Source organism: Anser brachyrhynchus (genome assembly GCF_964034855.1).
Source record: "Anser brachyrhynchus genome assembly, chromosome: Z".
NCBI lineage: Eukaryota > Metazoa > Chordata > Aves > Anseriformes > Anatidae > Anser > Anser brachyrhynchus.
In genome coordinates this window covers 17,619,445-17,635,695 of record NC_137697.1, presented here as the reverse complement: position 1 = coordinate 17,635,695, position 16,251 = coordinate 17,619,445, and the positions used below count along the sequence as shown (strand labels likewise).

Below are 16,251 nucleotides of genomic sequence, written 5' to 3'. Positions count from 1 at the left end.
CCAACTAAGGGGGAAAGGTGTACCACTTACTTGAGGTATGACTGAGTTAATAAATGAGATTTAAAAAAAAATAAAAATTAAAAAAAGATTATAAGGAAATAGAACCTCAGAAGAAAAGATTTCTAGCTTTAATATAAATTATTGGGCTGTGGAATAGTTTAAAGTCGGAGTTTTCAACTTTTGCCACACTGTGATCCCTAGAATATATCTCCTCTCCACCCAGGTTTAACCTGGCTTAGCTCTTACTGAAGCAGAAAAGGAAGACTTTGAGGTTCCTGCTGACAAAGGAAAAGTTTTTTTTGCCTGTCAGTTGTTTCCATAAAGGTCCTGCACCTTAAGCAGGACCACAAACTTCCCAAAACAATGTTACACATCTCCTCAGTGACTAGAACAACTGAGATATGTGGTTCCAGAGGAGGGCCACAAAGACCATCAAGGAGCTGGAGCACCTCTCCTACAAAGAAAGGCTGAGAGAGCTGGGGCCGTTGAGCCTGGAGAAGAGAAGGCTCCAAGGAGACCTCATTGCAACCTTTCAGTACTTAAAGGGGACTTAGAAAAAAGATAGAGAGCAACTCTTTGCTCAATCAGATAATGACAGGACAAGGGGGAATGGTTTTAAACTAAAAGAGGGGAGATTTAGATTAGAGATTAGGAGGAAATTCTTCACTGTGGTGAGGCACTGGAAAAGGTTGCCCAGAGAGGTTGCAGGTGCTCTGTCCCTGGAGGTGTTCAAGGCCAGGTTAGATGAGGCTCTGAGCAACCTGATCGATTGGGTGGTGTCCCTGCTTATGGCAGGGGGGTTGGAACTGGGTGATCTTTCAGGTGCCTTCCAACCCAAGTTATTCTGTGATTCTGTGATTCTATGAAACAGCAGGAACAGATGTCTCCATAGCTCCTCTTGCCTCTTGTCCATGAAGATGGACAATAGGAAGAGTATTTTTTAAATAGGTAATGAAGAATCCCACTTTTACACTGACATAAGGCCAGCAAACTCTTTAAAAAGATGTGCAAGTGCATCACTGTGCAATTGTTCTTGAAATGGGAAAAGTTTGGTTTTAGCCTTTTCCCCTTTTTCTGACAGATCTTACAGGATGAAAAACAAATCAAGATAAAAAAAAAAGAACTTAAAAAAATTAATTTTAAATTTCATTTACAATGGCATGACAACTAATATCACACCACCTAGTTATGGATGAACCAATCTATTCTTCTTGCAAACCTATTTCTGTTGCATTTCCCTAATCAATTTGTTGCAGGTTCATCCATGTTACGAAGGGTACCCACACCTCACCCAACTGGCATGAGAAAGATGTTGCTAACACTAAAAGGCCAAATCAGTTGCCCAAACGTAAGTGTTTAGTGCCATTTGAGATGCTCTCAGGACCCTGAGGCACCTGTACAGATCTTGCAATTTGTGATAAACAACCTGTGAGGAAAATGCTGTCCTTCACATAAGGAAAAGATACCATATGACACTCAAATGGGTTTACACATTTATACATAGGCATCTGAGCCAAGATGGACTGGATGCCACCGTGGAGTATATAGATAAAATTCCTACAAGCTAGTTGATGCAGATGAGCTGTCTGCCAAAGAAACAAAACTGCTCAGGCTTTGTTTTTACTTCAGGAAGCGTGTGCGGTGACACGACGCGGCAGCGCCGCCCTGAGGCCCCGACCCTCGCCTCAGCGCCAACGGCCGTTGCCGCCACCGGGCGGCGCCTCGTCCCCTGAGAGGGCTGGGTCCGGCCGCCACGGCTGGAAGCTCCCGGCTCGCCGCAGCAGCTCCCGGCTTCGCCATCGCCCCGCCGAGCACCGACGTCGGGAGGGAAGAGAAGCGGCAGAAGATGGGCCCCGACCGGGAAGGGACGCCCCGCGGGGGGAGCCCCGCCGCCGCCACCGCCCTGCCCGTCCGCGCTTCCCGCCCCCTCTTCTCCCCCTCCTGGTGGCCGCGCTGAGGAGGGCGCAGCTCCTGGTGGAAGAGGGATTTTTGAAGAAGTGATTAGAAGACATGGATTCTGCAGTCAGGATTCTGACTTCAGGATTTATTTATTTAAATATTAATTAATTAATTAAAATAGTAATCAATTCTCTGGGATTTATTTATTTATTTATTTTCCCTCAAAAACTGTTGAGGAGGCAAAAAGTGTTAAGAAGTAGTGTAGCAAAACTTAAAATCAGATTTTGTACTTGCAAGACTACACAGCAACGTTAGGAATCTCTTACATCTGGCATCTAACCTTCTGTTCCTGAATGCACCATGCTCAAAGTGGCATCACATGAACTTTAAGTTCGGTCAGGGTTCCAATATCACTGTTGTCACTGTAGTATGTGAGTGCCTTTCAGCTGAGCTTTAACCACTGTCACTAGAATTGCCTAGTGGCTCTTTTTTTTTTTTCTTTCTTTCCCATTATTCTTTCACCAGGAGCTGCATCTTCTGTGAAGTAGTTCTGACTGTGGTTTTTGCTCTCATATTGTGCAATGCTCATAAAAGAAGGTCAAAGGTGTTCGTTCTACATTGGGAATAGAAAGGTTGTGATTTTTGTTTTTAGATCTTCCAGTTTGTGGTGAGAATTTGGCTACAGTGTAACCATATGATCAAGAAAATTTGTTCTCTGACAAACGTAAGCCAAGCACTTCTTTAAACATGCCAATGTGAAAAGCAAAACTCTTAATTATTGCCTTACCTTTGACACTTCTGTCATTCCTTTATATTTGCTCAGGAAAAATCATTAAATGCACAAAAGATAAAGACAGTATCTAGTATATCCTGTAGGAATCCTGCACATAGGAAGATCAAAATATGGTGGCCATGATGGTATTTAAAAACAGGTTAGGAAGGTGTGGAATATCACTGTAAACAGGAGACATGATGGACTCCTATCTGAGTGTTGGCATGAGCATAGCATCCAGGACACTGAACTGAGAAATAAATGTAACTGTTCAGTGATGTTCTGAAATGACATCTGGGGAGTGTAATACCTCATCTCAGAGTTAAATCAGAGAAAGTATGCACTGTCAAAGAAAAGCTGGAGCTGAAAGTCATGGGCATCCAGCTAGTGTTTTACTGAACATAGGGTTATCTGAAGAGCATTGTTTATATACTTTTACTTATCAACTGTTTTTTTTTTTTTTCCGCCCTATAAATATGGTCTTTTTCGTCGGTTGCATAAGAATTGTTAACATTGACAACTTGCTTACAACACAAACCAAAAAAATAAAAATAAAAATAAAAATCATCGCACTCTAAATTAGTTCAGTCATGCTCACTTTCTAATTGCTTTTCCTAATCAAAATTTTAGCAGATAGTTCAGAGGTTGCGTAGGGTTTAGTTTTTTGTTTTGTTTGTTTTTGTTGTTTTCTTTTTAATACCTACTTTTAGGGTATGCACAGGATCATCCATAAATAAATGGAACAAACAGTCCTACTAATCTGAAAAACTGGTCATAGATACAAGTGGTTGAGCCTTACTTCACAGAACTTTTTAAGTTGTACGTATCAACCTCTAGTTACCCAAGGAGAATGATCTAGCTGTGATAATGCAGAAATAATTAGTCTTTGTCTGAACTGTTGCTTTATGCTACCCAGTATGAAAACTGGGGTTTGAAGTTCTCTATTTATTAAAAAGTCTTCAGTATGATTATAGTTACAAGTAGTGAGAACTGAGATCTGAAAGTGGAACAGATTTACTTCCAGTAGATGACACAGGATCTTAGAAAAAGGTTTTCATAAGTATTTTTATGTTATCTTGCTTCTGTACTTAGATAATTTGGGAGAGATGTGGGGTACACTTGGATTAACCTCTTTAATTTCATGACTAGTTTTTTTGTCTTCTACAAGCTATGGAGCTGAAACTATACTTCAGAATGACAGGGCTGCCTCTTATGAATGCTTTTTGAGAACTCCTTGAATAGTTGCAAGATGCTATCTACTGCATAATTAGTAGTAGGAATTAATCATTTCAGAGCAACTGTATTGCTTTATTTTATTTTATTTTATTTTATTTTATTTTATTTTATTTTATTTTATTTATTTTTGTATTTTCAACTAGAAAAAAACTAAATGGTTACCCAAATTTCTTATACCTTTTTCTTGTAATGAGTTTATGTTTGTCTGTAAAATATTCCAACTTTGAATAAGTAAGATCTCAACAGTATGGGCAGAAAACTCTTTATTTCCTCAAACTTCCTGTCACTGATTAATTGCCAGTATATAGAAATAATCTGAAAAATCAGTTGGTCACTGTTAGACATCTCTGAGGTAGTCTTCAAAATATTTCTTTTTATGTTGTAAAATTCAGTGTGCTCCTGGACTGCCTTTCATGACAAGGAAGGCTAATACTAGAGTCTTGCTTGGGACTTGACAAAGATCTAAGTCTGTAGCAGTTATATTCCCCCCCCCCCCACCACCACTTTTTTTTTTTTTTTTTTTTTTTGGGCTCTGTATTGGTAGGAAAACACTTTACAGTAGCTTTGTTGTTGTTGTTTAAAATAACTTCATCAATCTTGGCTAGGATATAGATTAGTAATGATCATATGGCTGAGATGTGCACTAGTTAGAAAGAAAATCACATTCTGGCAGCTGCTTTGCAAACTGTATCTCATTTAGAAGTAGATAAGAGTCCCAAATCAGAGCATAAGACACTTGCTCCATTCGCTCATGTCTAGACCAGATCCAAAATAAAATTTAGCAGATCTTAGGCAAATTTAGGTGCCAAAGACCAATGCTTTAATTATGAAAATGATAACTGATCAAGCACCTGAGTTTGCAGTTTTAAACCACTTCCTTTGTGTCTTATCTACTGCTTCTGTCTGTGCCTGCCGTGACAGGACTAAGCAACTGAGCTCCTGTTTCATGCTACTTTCAGGTATTGAAGATCAGCTTATTTTATAGGGCACCCAATCACCTCTTTACAATTCCAGATTCAACTTTGTTAGCCAAGGGTCTTGAGCTGGGCAGTGATGAGATAAACTCATCTCTTCTTGTCTCTAGTCCCACAAAGACAGTCAGATTATTTGCTTTCCATACGGAAGCAAATGCAAATCTCTCTTACTCCTGAAAATGTTGCCATTTGTTCTTAGCTTTCTTGAAGAGTTTGACACACCTTCCCCTGAGGTCAATGGTTTCTGTCCATTTTCTGCAACAGGAGTTTGAGTGGATATACATAGAACTGTTCCCTGTCAGCTGCTCTTGTTTTATTAACCATATTAAATCAGAATCAGTTGAAATCACTTTGTGAATAGCAGTTTTCTATTGTTAAGAATTGGAGAATACTGCTATTCTCTCAGCCATCTGAGTGAGTAACCCCAGGCTGTTAACAGAAGAATTGGGCCAGCATACCCCGACTGCTTCTTCTCTTTTCCATTCCCCAGTCTGTGCCAGGTATTCCCTACTCCTTGTATCCCAGGAGCCCACATATACGCAGTTCTGTATTAGCAACTCATTTTTCATGGATTACCAATAGCAATATTTGTTATCATACCAGGATGGTGGCAGAGTGTGGTTCTAGTTATAATATAAAACGTATCAATAGCTTACAATCAGTTCAGGGTTTTATAATGCCATTACACATTTGACAAATTTGTGTAATGTTTCAAAGTCATCTACATATTTTATGCATTAAATATGAATAATTCAGCAATGTTTCTGGAGCATAAGTCCCTCTTATGAATTATATGTAAATAGATCTAGACTCAACAGTACATGCATTTATAAAATACTGACATAGAAGCTAGTATAGTTCCACTTTTGCAGTTACCTCACTGGTTGCGTGAAAAATATGCTGTGTATATATTTTTTTGGTCAATATTTGCAACAAATTGCAAGTGCAGGGTCACCAGGCTCTTCTAAATCAATGAAGTATTTATCCCTTGCTGACTGCTGTTTATTTCTGACACAATGGGAAAGTAAAAGTATTCTTTAAAGTTTTATTAAATTTATCTGGATCTTGTCAAAGTCTCACAGCTTTCTCTCTCTTTCTCTCTCTCCACCCCACTTCCACCCCCAACTACCCACTTTACCACTATATACCTGCTAAATTCAAAGCCTTGCTTCTTTTACATTTATGATGCTTGTTCATTCACATATGAAGAAGCTAGTGCCTCACTGCAAGTTGAATTTTCCTTGACAGCATATTAACAGGTTAACCTCAGGGGCTAAGTAAATATGATGTCAGTGCTCAAAAACAGTTTTGTTAAGCTTGTTGTTGTGCTCTCTAATACTGTTCTGAGATATATTTGTTTTCATTTAGTTTACTGTATTCATTCCACTGACTTTCAGTCTTTATGTCTGCAGTCTCTAAGTCTGCTTCAGATAAAATAAGTTTTGGGTTACATAATAAATATCTGTTGCGGCAGTCCTAGCCTTACCATAAGCAGTCTAAATGAATTCTAGGATTCAAACTCTTGAATTTCCTTTAATTTATAGTTATATATTTATCTTATGGTGAAAAATAAATGTCTTTGTATTGTGTCTCATCCCAAGTAAGCCTGTTGAGGGATCAAAAGGTAATAAGACTTAACTAGTCAAAGAAACAACATTTTACTGCAATCTTCAATATGTATTTACTGTCTATTTCTATATGCCTGTATTTTGCTTTTGCTCTGAAGGTCTTACGCTGTACATAGATAACTGAGTATTTAGACAGGAATTTTGTACAAAATGAAATATCTGTGAAAAGAAGAAGGGTAATACAAATGACTGGTGGTTATAAAGGATTTGGTTTTGATCTGAAAAGATGGAGCTTTTTGCACAAAGCCTTAATAAGAAAGATTTGGTGGGTGCAGAAATTATGCTTATTGTTTCTTACCATGCAGAAGAGTTGTGGTACCTTTTTTTCCTTTCAAATTCTAGTGAAAGACAATCCTCTGTATTCCTGAAGAAGCCAATTTATCCCTTAGCACCTCTTCAGTTTGGATACTTACTAGGCCTTGTATCATGCCCACCATCTATTAAAGAATAACTGGAAGACAATCCATTAGCTCCCAATCACCAATATTCTTTAGGCTTGGAAGTGAAAGCATGTGTCCATTAGGATCAGTAAACTATAATGAATGCCAGGGACTGAAGAGAAGCTGCAAAAATGATTAGAACTATGGAGAGGTTTCAAAATGAACAAAGATTGAAATTTGAGTTGTCTTTAGTTCCGTCTTTAGTTCTTTAGAAGAGAAACAAGTAAAGTTTACAGAATAACAAAAGGTACAAGAATGTACATACTACTGTTCACTTCAAAACAGTGAGAACAAAAAAGACTTAGAACCTTTAAAGACAATGTACATAAATCTTCTTCCATCACAGGATGAGCTGAAGTTGTGAAACTCACTGTGATAAGATTGATGTCAAGAGCTTTGCATAATTAATTAACATGTATACATTTGTCTCATTAATACATATTCCATTGCAATAAATTCATTAAAAATACAGAGATATGAACTGTCATGTAACATAGCATGTTAAATTCCATGTGACAATAGCTGGGCAGGTATTGCACTAGACATGCCTACTGCTTAATCTGCCTTTATTTGAAAGTAGTTAAAGACACCACACTGACCTAATAGCGCAATTTCTGTGTATGTACCAATATAACAAGATTTTAAAGAATTAACACTATATGCTTGTGTGAAAGTTGTACAAAGGCCATCTGCTTTCTCTCTTTCTCTCTTGCTCCATACACAGTATTGTTGTCTTCATTGTTTTTTTTGGCATCAATGTCTACAGGATTAATTAAATAATGTTTGTCTGTTTCTTTAACTTACGTTGAATCAAAATTAATTGGTTAACTGTAGTTACAGATTATCATCCCAAGCAGTATTTTTTAATAACCATTAAACATCAAGAGCTGTTTTTTTTCCAGTTCTCTTAGTTGCAAAACCCGTTCTGTCTCTGGGGATGGAGGTATAGAGCACATGTATCAGTTGGAACACTTTTAATGGAAACATGTCAGTGCTGCCATCTCTTGGACATTCTGTTACTATTACAGAAATCTAGTATCTGATTAATGAAGACATTGCTGTGGGGAAATTGTCATAGATTTGTGGATTTTGACTCCATGCTCCTTTAATACATGCACATGCTGTATGTGCACATGTGCACACACTGTTTTGTGACCACATAGGGGTATTCCCATGTTAAATGTGGTATGCTCTGAAGAATGTGACCTGAAATCATAAAACACATTGGAGTTACCTTTTTCTGTACTATTTAAAGAATACAATTGTGCTTGCAGCTATGTGTTCTTGAAGTATGTATTCACGCATTCCTCAGATGGAATTCATTTTACTTATGGAAACACACAATTTCTATTAAGGTTTTTTACATGCATTTTTCCTCATTGCATTTAAAGGATTTATTTGGGGGTGATTATTCAAAAATATTTTTTTCTGTCTGGAAGAGTGAAAGGTGAGCAGATGATTACAACCTGGAAAAAAGCAATGACAAGAACAACAAAAAACTGTCTGCTGTGTCTCAGTGAAAGGAAAAATAACCCTTCAGGGAAATGCTGGAAGCTCTGTTGAATGACTTCCTGAAACTGGAATGGTGTGCCTTTGATAGGATCACTGTTCAGAAAGAAAAAAATCCTGTCTTCCTCTCTTTGGATTAAATTAGATCTCAATTTTTGGGCCATGCAGTACACTAATGCTTCTGACAATGTGCATGTTTTCTTACTTTTTCAGCAGACAGCTGAAAAAGTTTTTCAGCATTTTGATGAGAAAAAAAATGGTAGAAAAATGAGTCAGAACAAATTTAATAGCTGCCAGATACAATTCAGTTAATAGCTTTCTGTAATAAACTGTTTTTGGGACTGTCTTGCCAAAAAAACAAACGAAACCAAACCCCCCCCCCAAAAAAAAAAACAAAAAAAACACAACACCACGAAACTCAACCAACCAAAAATAGTCCACAAACAAAACACATGGAGTATATAACTGTATAGGTGTTTCCTGTGACAAGGAAACAATTTCTCCTTATCCACCACTAAACCTTTATGCAGTAAGAAGGAATTTGATTCCTGTTAATATGCTGGGTCACGATGGAGTGGAAGAAAGTCACCTTCCTCATGCATTACATGGGCAAGGTGACCTGCTCTGTATGATAGTTACAGATTAGTGTGACCTGCTCTGTATGATAGTTACAGATTAGTGTGACCTGCTCTGTATGATAGTTACAGATTAGTGTGACTGTCTAGCACAAGTTTATTTCTAGTATCTTGCCTACCATCCTGAAATACCAGTACAAGTCTGGTGTATTCATATCTATTTCTGCTACTTGCTGTCATTTTAGCATTTATATATTCATTATAATATTTTGTCTGTTTGTAAACACACATCTTGAAATGAAAAAAATTATCAAAGCTTTGTATAGATTTTGACAATAAAATTAGCAAAAACACATATTCTGGCAATATAACTAGACACAGGATAATTTAAATAAAAAACTTTATTAACAATGTAAAACGTTTAATATCTTACAGTCTGAGATAATTCTAGCATGCCCTATAAGAGTTAATACTTAGTGATATGCAGACACCATGCTTTAAATTCTATTGGAAACAAAATGGGTTGGTGTTGTGTTTTACATTGTTTATTTTACTACATCTTCATTTAATAAATTATTTATTTATTTATTTTCCCAAAAGCCAGTAGAGATACTATTGGCTTAAAAGGAAATCTGTTACTTCTATGCATTGTACAGTATGTAGATATTATGATTTCTCTGTATTTACAAGTTCTAAATACTTTTATATATGGTTTCTGTATCATAAATTAAGATATTTTTCTATGAAGCTTTTAAATTGAGATATAGTGGAAGACTAATTATGAACGAGAGCACAAAAAGCGACTGGAGATTTTGTGCAAATTCTGTTACAATATTGTTTAAATATTTTAGAAGTTTAATACTTTTGCTGTTAAATAGTTTTCTATGCTTAAAGACTGTTAGAATATGATCAAGTATTTCAATATGATACTAATAAGAATACTGTACTATGCACAAACTTTTTGCTGTAGTTCAAACAATAAAAAACTTAAAAATGACCTATTAACCATAATTCATGTTTTTTTTTTCTTTTTTTTCTCTCAGTGGTTGAAAGTAAGCATGCAAAACATACTTTAAAAAGTTTTAAAAACATTCTTAGTTATGCTAGATCTATTCCACAACTTGTTCTTGACCACCGTAACTTTGAACTATTAAAACCCTTATTTTGAAAAGGGGGATGGAACAACAGAGAAAAAGGAATAGGCCAGCATAGAAAATATATTTTATAATCAAGAGTAGTAATGTTCTTCTTTTCAGTGATGAAATGACAGTGGTTTAATCAAAGTTATGATTTTCTTGGTGTTTCTGTATTTAATCTTCTAACTTGAGACAAGACAACACAGTCCAAAGAATCTTCGCTTCCGTCTTCTTACTAAGGGGTAAGGAGTCAAGTTTAGGAGGCTGCTATCATCTGTGATGAAAGAAAAAAAACACAATTTAATATAAACATGCACATTCACAAATGAGTTTATATCTTTTATGTGTCTTCAGAGCACCTACAAGACCAAGGACTAGATCCTGTTGTTCTAGGCATAGAGAAAATAATAACCTGAACTTGTTACAGGAGTCTTAAAATGCTATCAGGATTTCCTTGATAATGCAACAGAAGTTTTGGCAAGATGAATACCAGTTCAATGACACAACCTTAAGGAAACAACACCTTCTTTTAAATTAATTCAAAATGCTTATACCTATCTGAACGCATGCACTGTCAATGAACTATCTTGAAAAACCTTTAGAATTTACTTTTAATTTCAATTGTCTTTATGCAGTGTTTCAGACCAAGAACTATGGCTAATAAGCATATTCTGCTCAGGAATGAATGTAAGAATGTTCCTATTCTTACCACATCAGGGACCTAGTTTTGGTTGTAGGGTCTAGACACCACTGTAATACAAATGCTTAAGAACATAAGTAAGACATCATTTAATATTATGGCTCCTAAGCTTACAAATCACATCAGCTTCTTAGCATAGTAACGTTCCTGCTTTCTCTTACGATGATTCCATACAAAAAACAGGTCTGCAAGCAGTCAGTAACATTATGTAAAGCTTTAATGGGCTTACAACCTTAAACCTTTTGGCTGTTGAAGTCAAAAGTGAAACATTCAATTAAATTAAAGCAAGATCAGGTCTTGTAAAGATCAACTCATTCAATAGCATTCAGTCATCTCATAAACCATGCTTGTAATTTACATAAAAGCAAAAATTAAGTCCAGACCACATAAATTACCTATAGTGCTATTCATTTGCTCTATTTACATATACTTTAATGTAATTTTGTCAATTAAAGGTCTTAGATTATTAAAAAAATAGGTTCTGTATTAATAATGAGTGTAACTGGCCATTTCTGAGGCATCAGCTCTCAGAGGTCAGCTGTAAACTACTATCATATTTGTGCTGTGTGGGAGCAGGAAACAAAACCAACCAACCAACCAACCAACCAACCAACCAACCAACCAAATAAAAAACAAAGAAAAACCCAAACAAACAATCAAAAAAAATGTGATTCCTGGATCCTGAGGCATGTCTCAGAACCTTCAAACTCTAACGTGTGTTTCCCAGCCTGCCACATAGGTGATCAGTGATTTTTGTGCCAGTCTTGAAGGCTAGTATAGACACAAGACTGCAGAGAATTCAGTATGCCTTTGTTTTTGTTCTGAATTCAAGTTCCTATATGCTTTATACACTAAAATGTGTCTTTTCATTCTTTATTTCTACCACGCTCCTTTCTTCTAGGCTAGGCACAGACTTTATGACAATCTCCCAGTCTTTACAATAGCACATCAATATCATGCATCATAATCATAGAATAACAGAATCAAAGAATGGCTTAGGTTGGAAGGAACCTTAAAGATCATTCAGTTCGAATCCCCCTGCCATGGGCAGGGACACCTCACACTAGACCAGCCTGCTCAAAGCCCCATCCAACCTGGCCAAAAAAACTTCCAGGTATGAGGCATCCACAGCTTCCACAGCCTCATCATCCTTACAGTAAAGAATTTCTTCCTTATACCTAATCTAAACCTACACTCTTCTGCTTTACAGCCCCTTGTCCTATCACTGCACTCCCTTTTACCTGCTCTAGGGAACCTGCTTTGGCAGGGGGGTTGGACCCAATGATATCTTGAGGTCCCTTCCAACCCCTGCAATTCTGTGATTCTGACAAAGAGTCCCTCCGCAGCTTTCCTGTAGGCCCTCTTTAGGTACTTGGAAGGCTGCTGTAAGGTCTCCCCGGGGCCTTTTGTTCTCCAGGCTGAAAAACCCAAGCTCTCTCAGCCTGTCTTCCAGGGGATGTACTCCACATCTCTGATCATCTTTGTAGCACTCCTCTGGACTTTCTAATGGGTCCATGTCCTTCTTGTGCTAAGCAATTCCCTTTCTCTTCCGAATGGTTTTCTATCAAGCCATCCCTGACATAAACTCTTACTTGTATGATGAAATCATCCATTCTATCTTTATCTTTTTACACATTATTATGAATGTTAGACTGCTTAGTTACTTGAGACAAGCTCTAGGACACTTTAGGTGTACTTCACCAGCTGCTAGACTACGCAGCATTTAAGAAATGCACATTATCAAAAAGAAACAAAAAAAAAGGAAATGATTATCTTTTAATTGTTCTTCACATGAAGATAGTCCCTATAGGTGCCGAATATTTGACTGTTATGCCACAAAATGGAGGCACGTTTGCTAAATACATGCATAAGATGGAAATCCTACTCCCAGTGTGCTATAGGATGCCTCATACCTGACTACTGGGAGAAGCAAGCTATCAGCAGTCTCCAGGCAAGTATCTCTTCTGTATAGGGTCAGTGTCTTCTTATCACTGAGTCATGATACAGAAGCTACAAACCTTGCAGAGGTAAACCCTATCACCCAGCATGATCCCCATCATAGTCTGTGCAATTTACGCCTTCATTACATTTGAAAAAGAAAGCCTCCTGACACAGGGAATCAGTTACCTTCATCTCACCAGGAAAAGTCTATTATTTTATCTATAGATAGCATATCTACAAACTTCCAGAATAATGTACATTGAAGGGTAATGTTCTCAAGTAAAACTCGAGAGGACAAAGTTCACAAATTCTGGCTCCACTGAATCAGTAGGGAAGGGACTACACCTAGATTTTTCTTTCTGTAACTTCTATAAAAAAAAAAAAAAGAAAAAACGAAAAAAAAAACTAGATTTTTTTTTCAGATTTAATGGAGGGCAAAACCTTTAATTATTTTAATTTTCCTTACATGAAGAAAATGTTAAACCTACCTTGATTTTTCAGTGGTAAAGGCATAGTCTCCCTGAGTTTGCTTAAAAGGTTTTTCATTTCTCTCATATCTCTGTAGAAACAGAAGTTGGAAGAGATACAATAGAACAGCAGTTGAAGACTCTAAATGGTGAATTGCTCACAGCATAGCTTTGTATGCTGAAATAATGAGGCAATAAACCAAGCTAAATAATACAGAAATGTATTGGGCAAGCATATGGTTCAAACACATGTATCAGAAGGTGCATACCAAAATAAAGGGCAGTAGATTCAATATGGGTGTACTTCTAAGCCAGCCTGATTTTAACTTGTGGCTTCCAGTCCAAATTTGTGATCCATTCTGGCTCCCGAGTATTCAATATTAAATGAATTGGTGGGCACAATGTGATCCCATGTGGCAAAACGCACAATATGCCTTACAATTAGCACAAACACTAACGTTAACCGTATCAGCATTTTATAGCTTGTGCCATGAATGTGTTTCATTGTTTAAAAGGCAATTATCATACATATGGCCAATCTATGTTACTAAAGCTCCCTGGCCATTAAGTGAAAATTTTAGAAACTGGGCTGTCTCACTCCTCTTAGGAGGACTTTGGCGTGACGTTTGCAGTAGATTGAAAATACACTAACAAAATACCATCTCACAAAGCTAGTTACATAAAGATACATTCTGAGAGAGGCCGGAAGTTGCAAAAAGGTTCTTGTTTTACAGATCAATAGCAGACCAGCAATTCTGTGTGCAGGCTCACAATGTCTTAAGGCATTCAGGATTTAAAAGTAATGTGGTCTTCCCTCATTCATCTACATATAAAATGTTTTTTAGAAATGAAGCAGCATGACTGTCTTTCTTATTGCTCAGTTATGTTTACCAAGTTACTCAATAGAACAGATATTTTATATAAGTAAACAGGGTAACCATTACAATCTCAGCAGCTGCTTATAATACAAAATCATCAAAAGGATATTTTTACAAAGAAATGTTGGTAATCAGGATTACTCCCTACTAAAGGGTCTCAGTTTTGTCTTCCAACTGCAGCTAAGAGGGTAACAGAAGTCCACTTGTGGATGGTTTTTCCTTCCCCTCCTAAGGCTTCCACATTCATAACTATGAGCAGAAGCAACTCTGTGGACTACGTTCTGTGCTTTTTATGAATAAAGAACCGCAGGCAAGCAGATTTTAGATACAAAATCAGAAGCCACTTAAGATGAAATGGAAGCTCTCCCTTTTAGAGATCCTGGCCCATAAGCACCATAGTTTCCTGCCCTTTGTTTTAGACAATTACCCTCTGGTAATTAGCCAAATTAAAAATGTCACTTCTGTCTGCTTTTCTTTTTGGATTTGCTCTCAGATATTACATATAACAGAAATATTAACAGCTATTTAATTTACTAACATCTTTTATGGTAGCAACAATGGCTGCCTAATTGGGAAAGACTAAGTAAATCATAGACAGAAATTTGTTTTACTTAAGAATAAAATGATACACTGTAGTGGGTTTACGTGGCAAGGATTTGGTAGCAGGGGGCCACAGGGGTGGCTTCTGTGAGAAGGATCTAGAAGCTTCCCCATGTTAGGTAAGAGCACCACTGCTGACCAGAGCTGAGCCAATAAGCGATGTTGTTTGAGCCTCTGTGAGAGCATATTTAAGACAGGGGGGAAAAAAAAATGCTGTGTCACACAGCAGCTGGGAGAGTGAGAGGAGTGACAAACAGCCTTGCAGGCACCAAGGTCAGTGAAGAAGGAGGGGGAGAGGTGCTCCAGGTGCTGGAGCAGAAGTCCCCTGCGGCCTGTGGTGAGGACCATGTTGAAGCAGGCTGTCCCCTTGCAGCCCATGGAGTACCACGGTGGAGCAGGGTTCCACCCTGCAGCCCGTGGAGGAGACCACGGTGGAGCAGGTGGACCTGCACTGATGGAGGCTGCGGCCTGTGGAAGACTCCTGCTGGAACAGATTCCAGGCCGGACTTGTAGTCCATGGAGAGGAGACCACGCAGGAGCAGGTGACCTGGCAGGAGCTGCTGCCCATGGCGGATCCAGGTTGGAGCAGTTTGCTCCTGAGGGATGGACCCCGTGGTATGGACCCATATCTGGAGCAGTTCTTGAAGAGCTGCTGCCTGTGGGCAGCCCACGCCGGATCAGTTCGGGAAGGACGGCATCCTGTGGGAGGGACCCCACAGCACAGGGGACGAGAGTGACCGAGAAGGAGTGGCGGAGAAGAAGCGATATAGACTGACCATAACCCCCATTCCCCCATTCCCCTGCACCGCTTGGGGGGAGGAGGTGGAAGAGGGTGGATGGGGGGGAAGGTGCTTTTGGTTTCTTTCCTTTGTTTCTCGCTTCTCTAGCTTGTTAGTAACAGGCAATAAATCTTACTATCTCCCTATGCTGAGTCTGTTTTGCCCATCACGATAATTACTGTGAGATCTCCTCGTCCTTATCTCAACCCTTGAGCCCTTTTCATTATATTTTCTCCCCGTTCCTCTTTGAGGAGGGCGGAGTGAGAGAGCGGTTGTCGTGGAGCTCGGCCACCCACCCGAGTAAAACCACCACATACACATACCTTTCAGTGTTTTCAATATCTGTGGAAACCTGCCATAAATGTTGAATATCTGTTGGTGATGATGATGTGTCTTCCAAAATAGGTACTTCAGAGCTCTCTTCCACTTTATCCATGAACTTGGGTGGGGCACAAGGCTCTTTTCCTTTAAAATATTTTTAAAAAATATGTAATCCTGTTATTAATAAATTAAAATGTACACTCAGATTATGTCATTGATGTTTTGGTTTTGATCTTGCATGGCATAAATGAGACAGATTTGTGAATCCAGATTCTGAGTAAGAAACATTCAGAGACAGAGCAGGCCACACCAATCTGTTAATCATGTTGCTGCTGTATGTTACTCCTGCCAAACTGCACAAAAATAAATATTATGCTGGCATGTGTGGTGCTTCAA

At 38.2% G+C, this 16,251-nt stretch overlaps 1 protein-coding gene across 1 annotated transcript in view; it reads right to left on the bottom strand.

Annotated features, from left to right (window-relative positions):
* Window positions 1-9,416: 9,416 nt before the first annotated feature.
* Window positions 9,417-16,251, bottom strand: part of RGS7BP (regulator of G protein signaling 7 binding protein) — a 45,060-nt gene continuing 38,225 nt past the window's right edge. The window contains exons 4-6 of the mRNA XM_080573260.1: window positions 15,858-15,999; window positions 13,299-13,369; window positions 9,417-10,443 (exon numbers count right to left, since the gene is read on the bottom strand). Of these exons, the coding sequence (XP_080429386.1) occupies window positions 10,352-10,443; window positions 13,299-13,369; window positions 15,858-15,999 (305 nt within the window). The 3' untranslated portion in view covers window positions 9,417-10,351. The remainder of the gene's footprint in view (window positions 10,444-13,298; window positions 13,370-15,857; window positions 16,000-16,251) is intronic.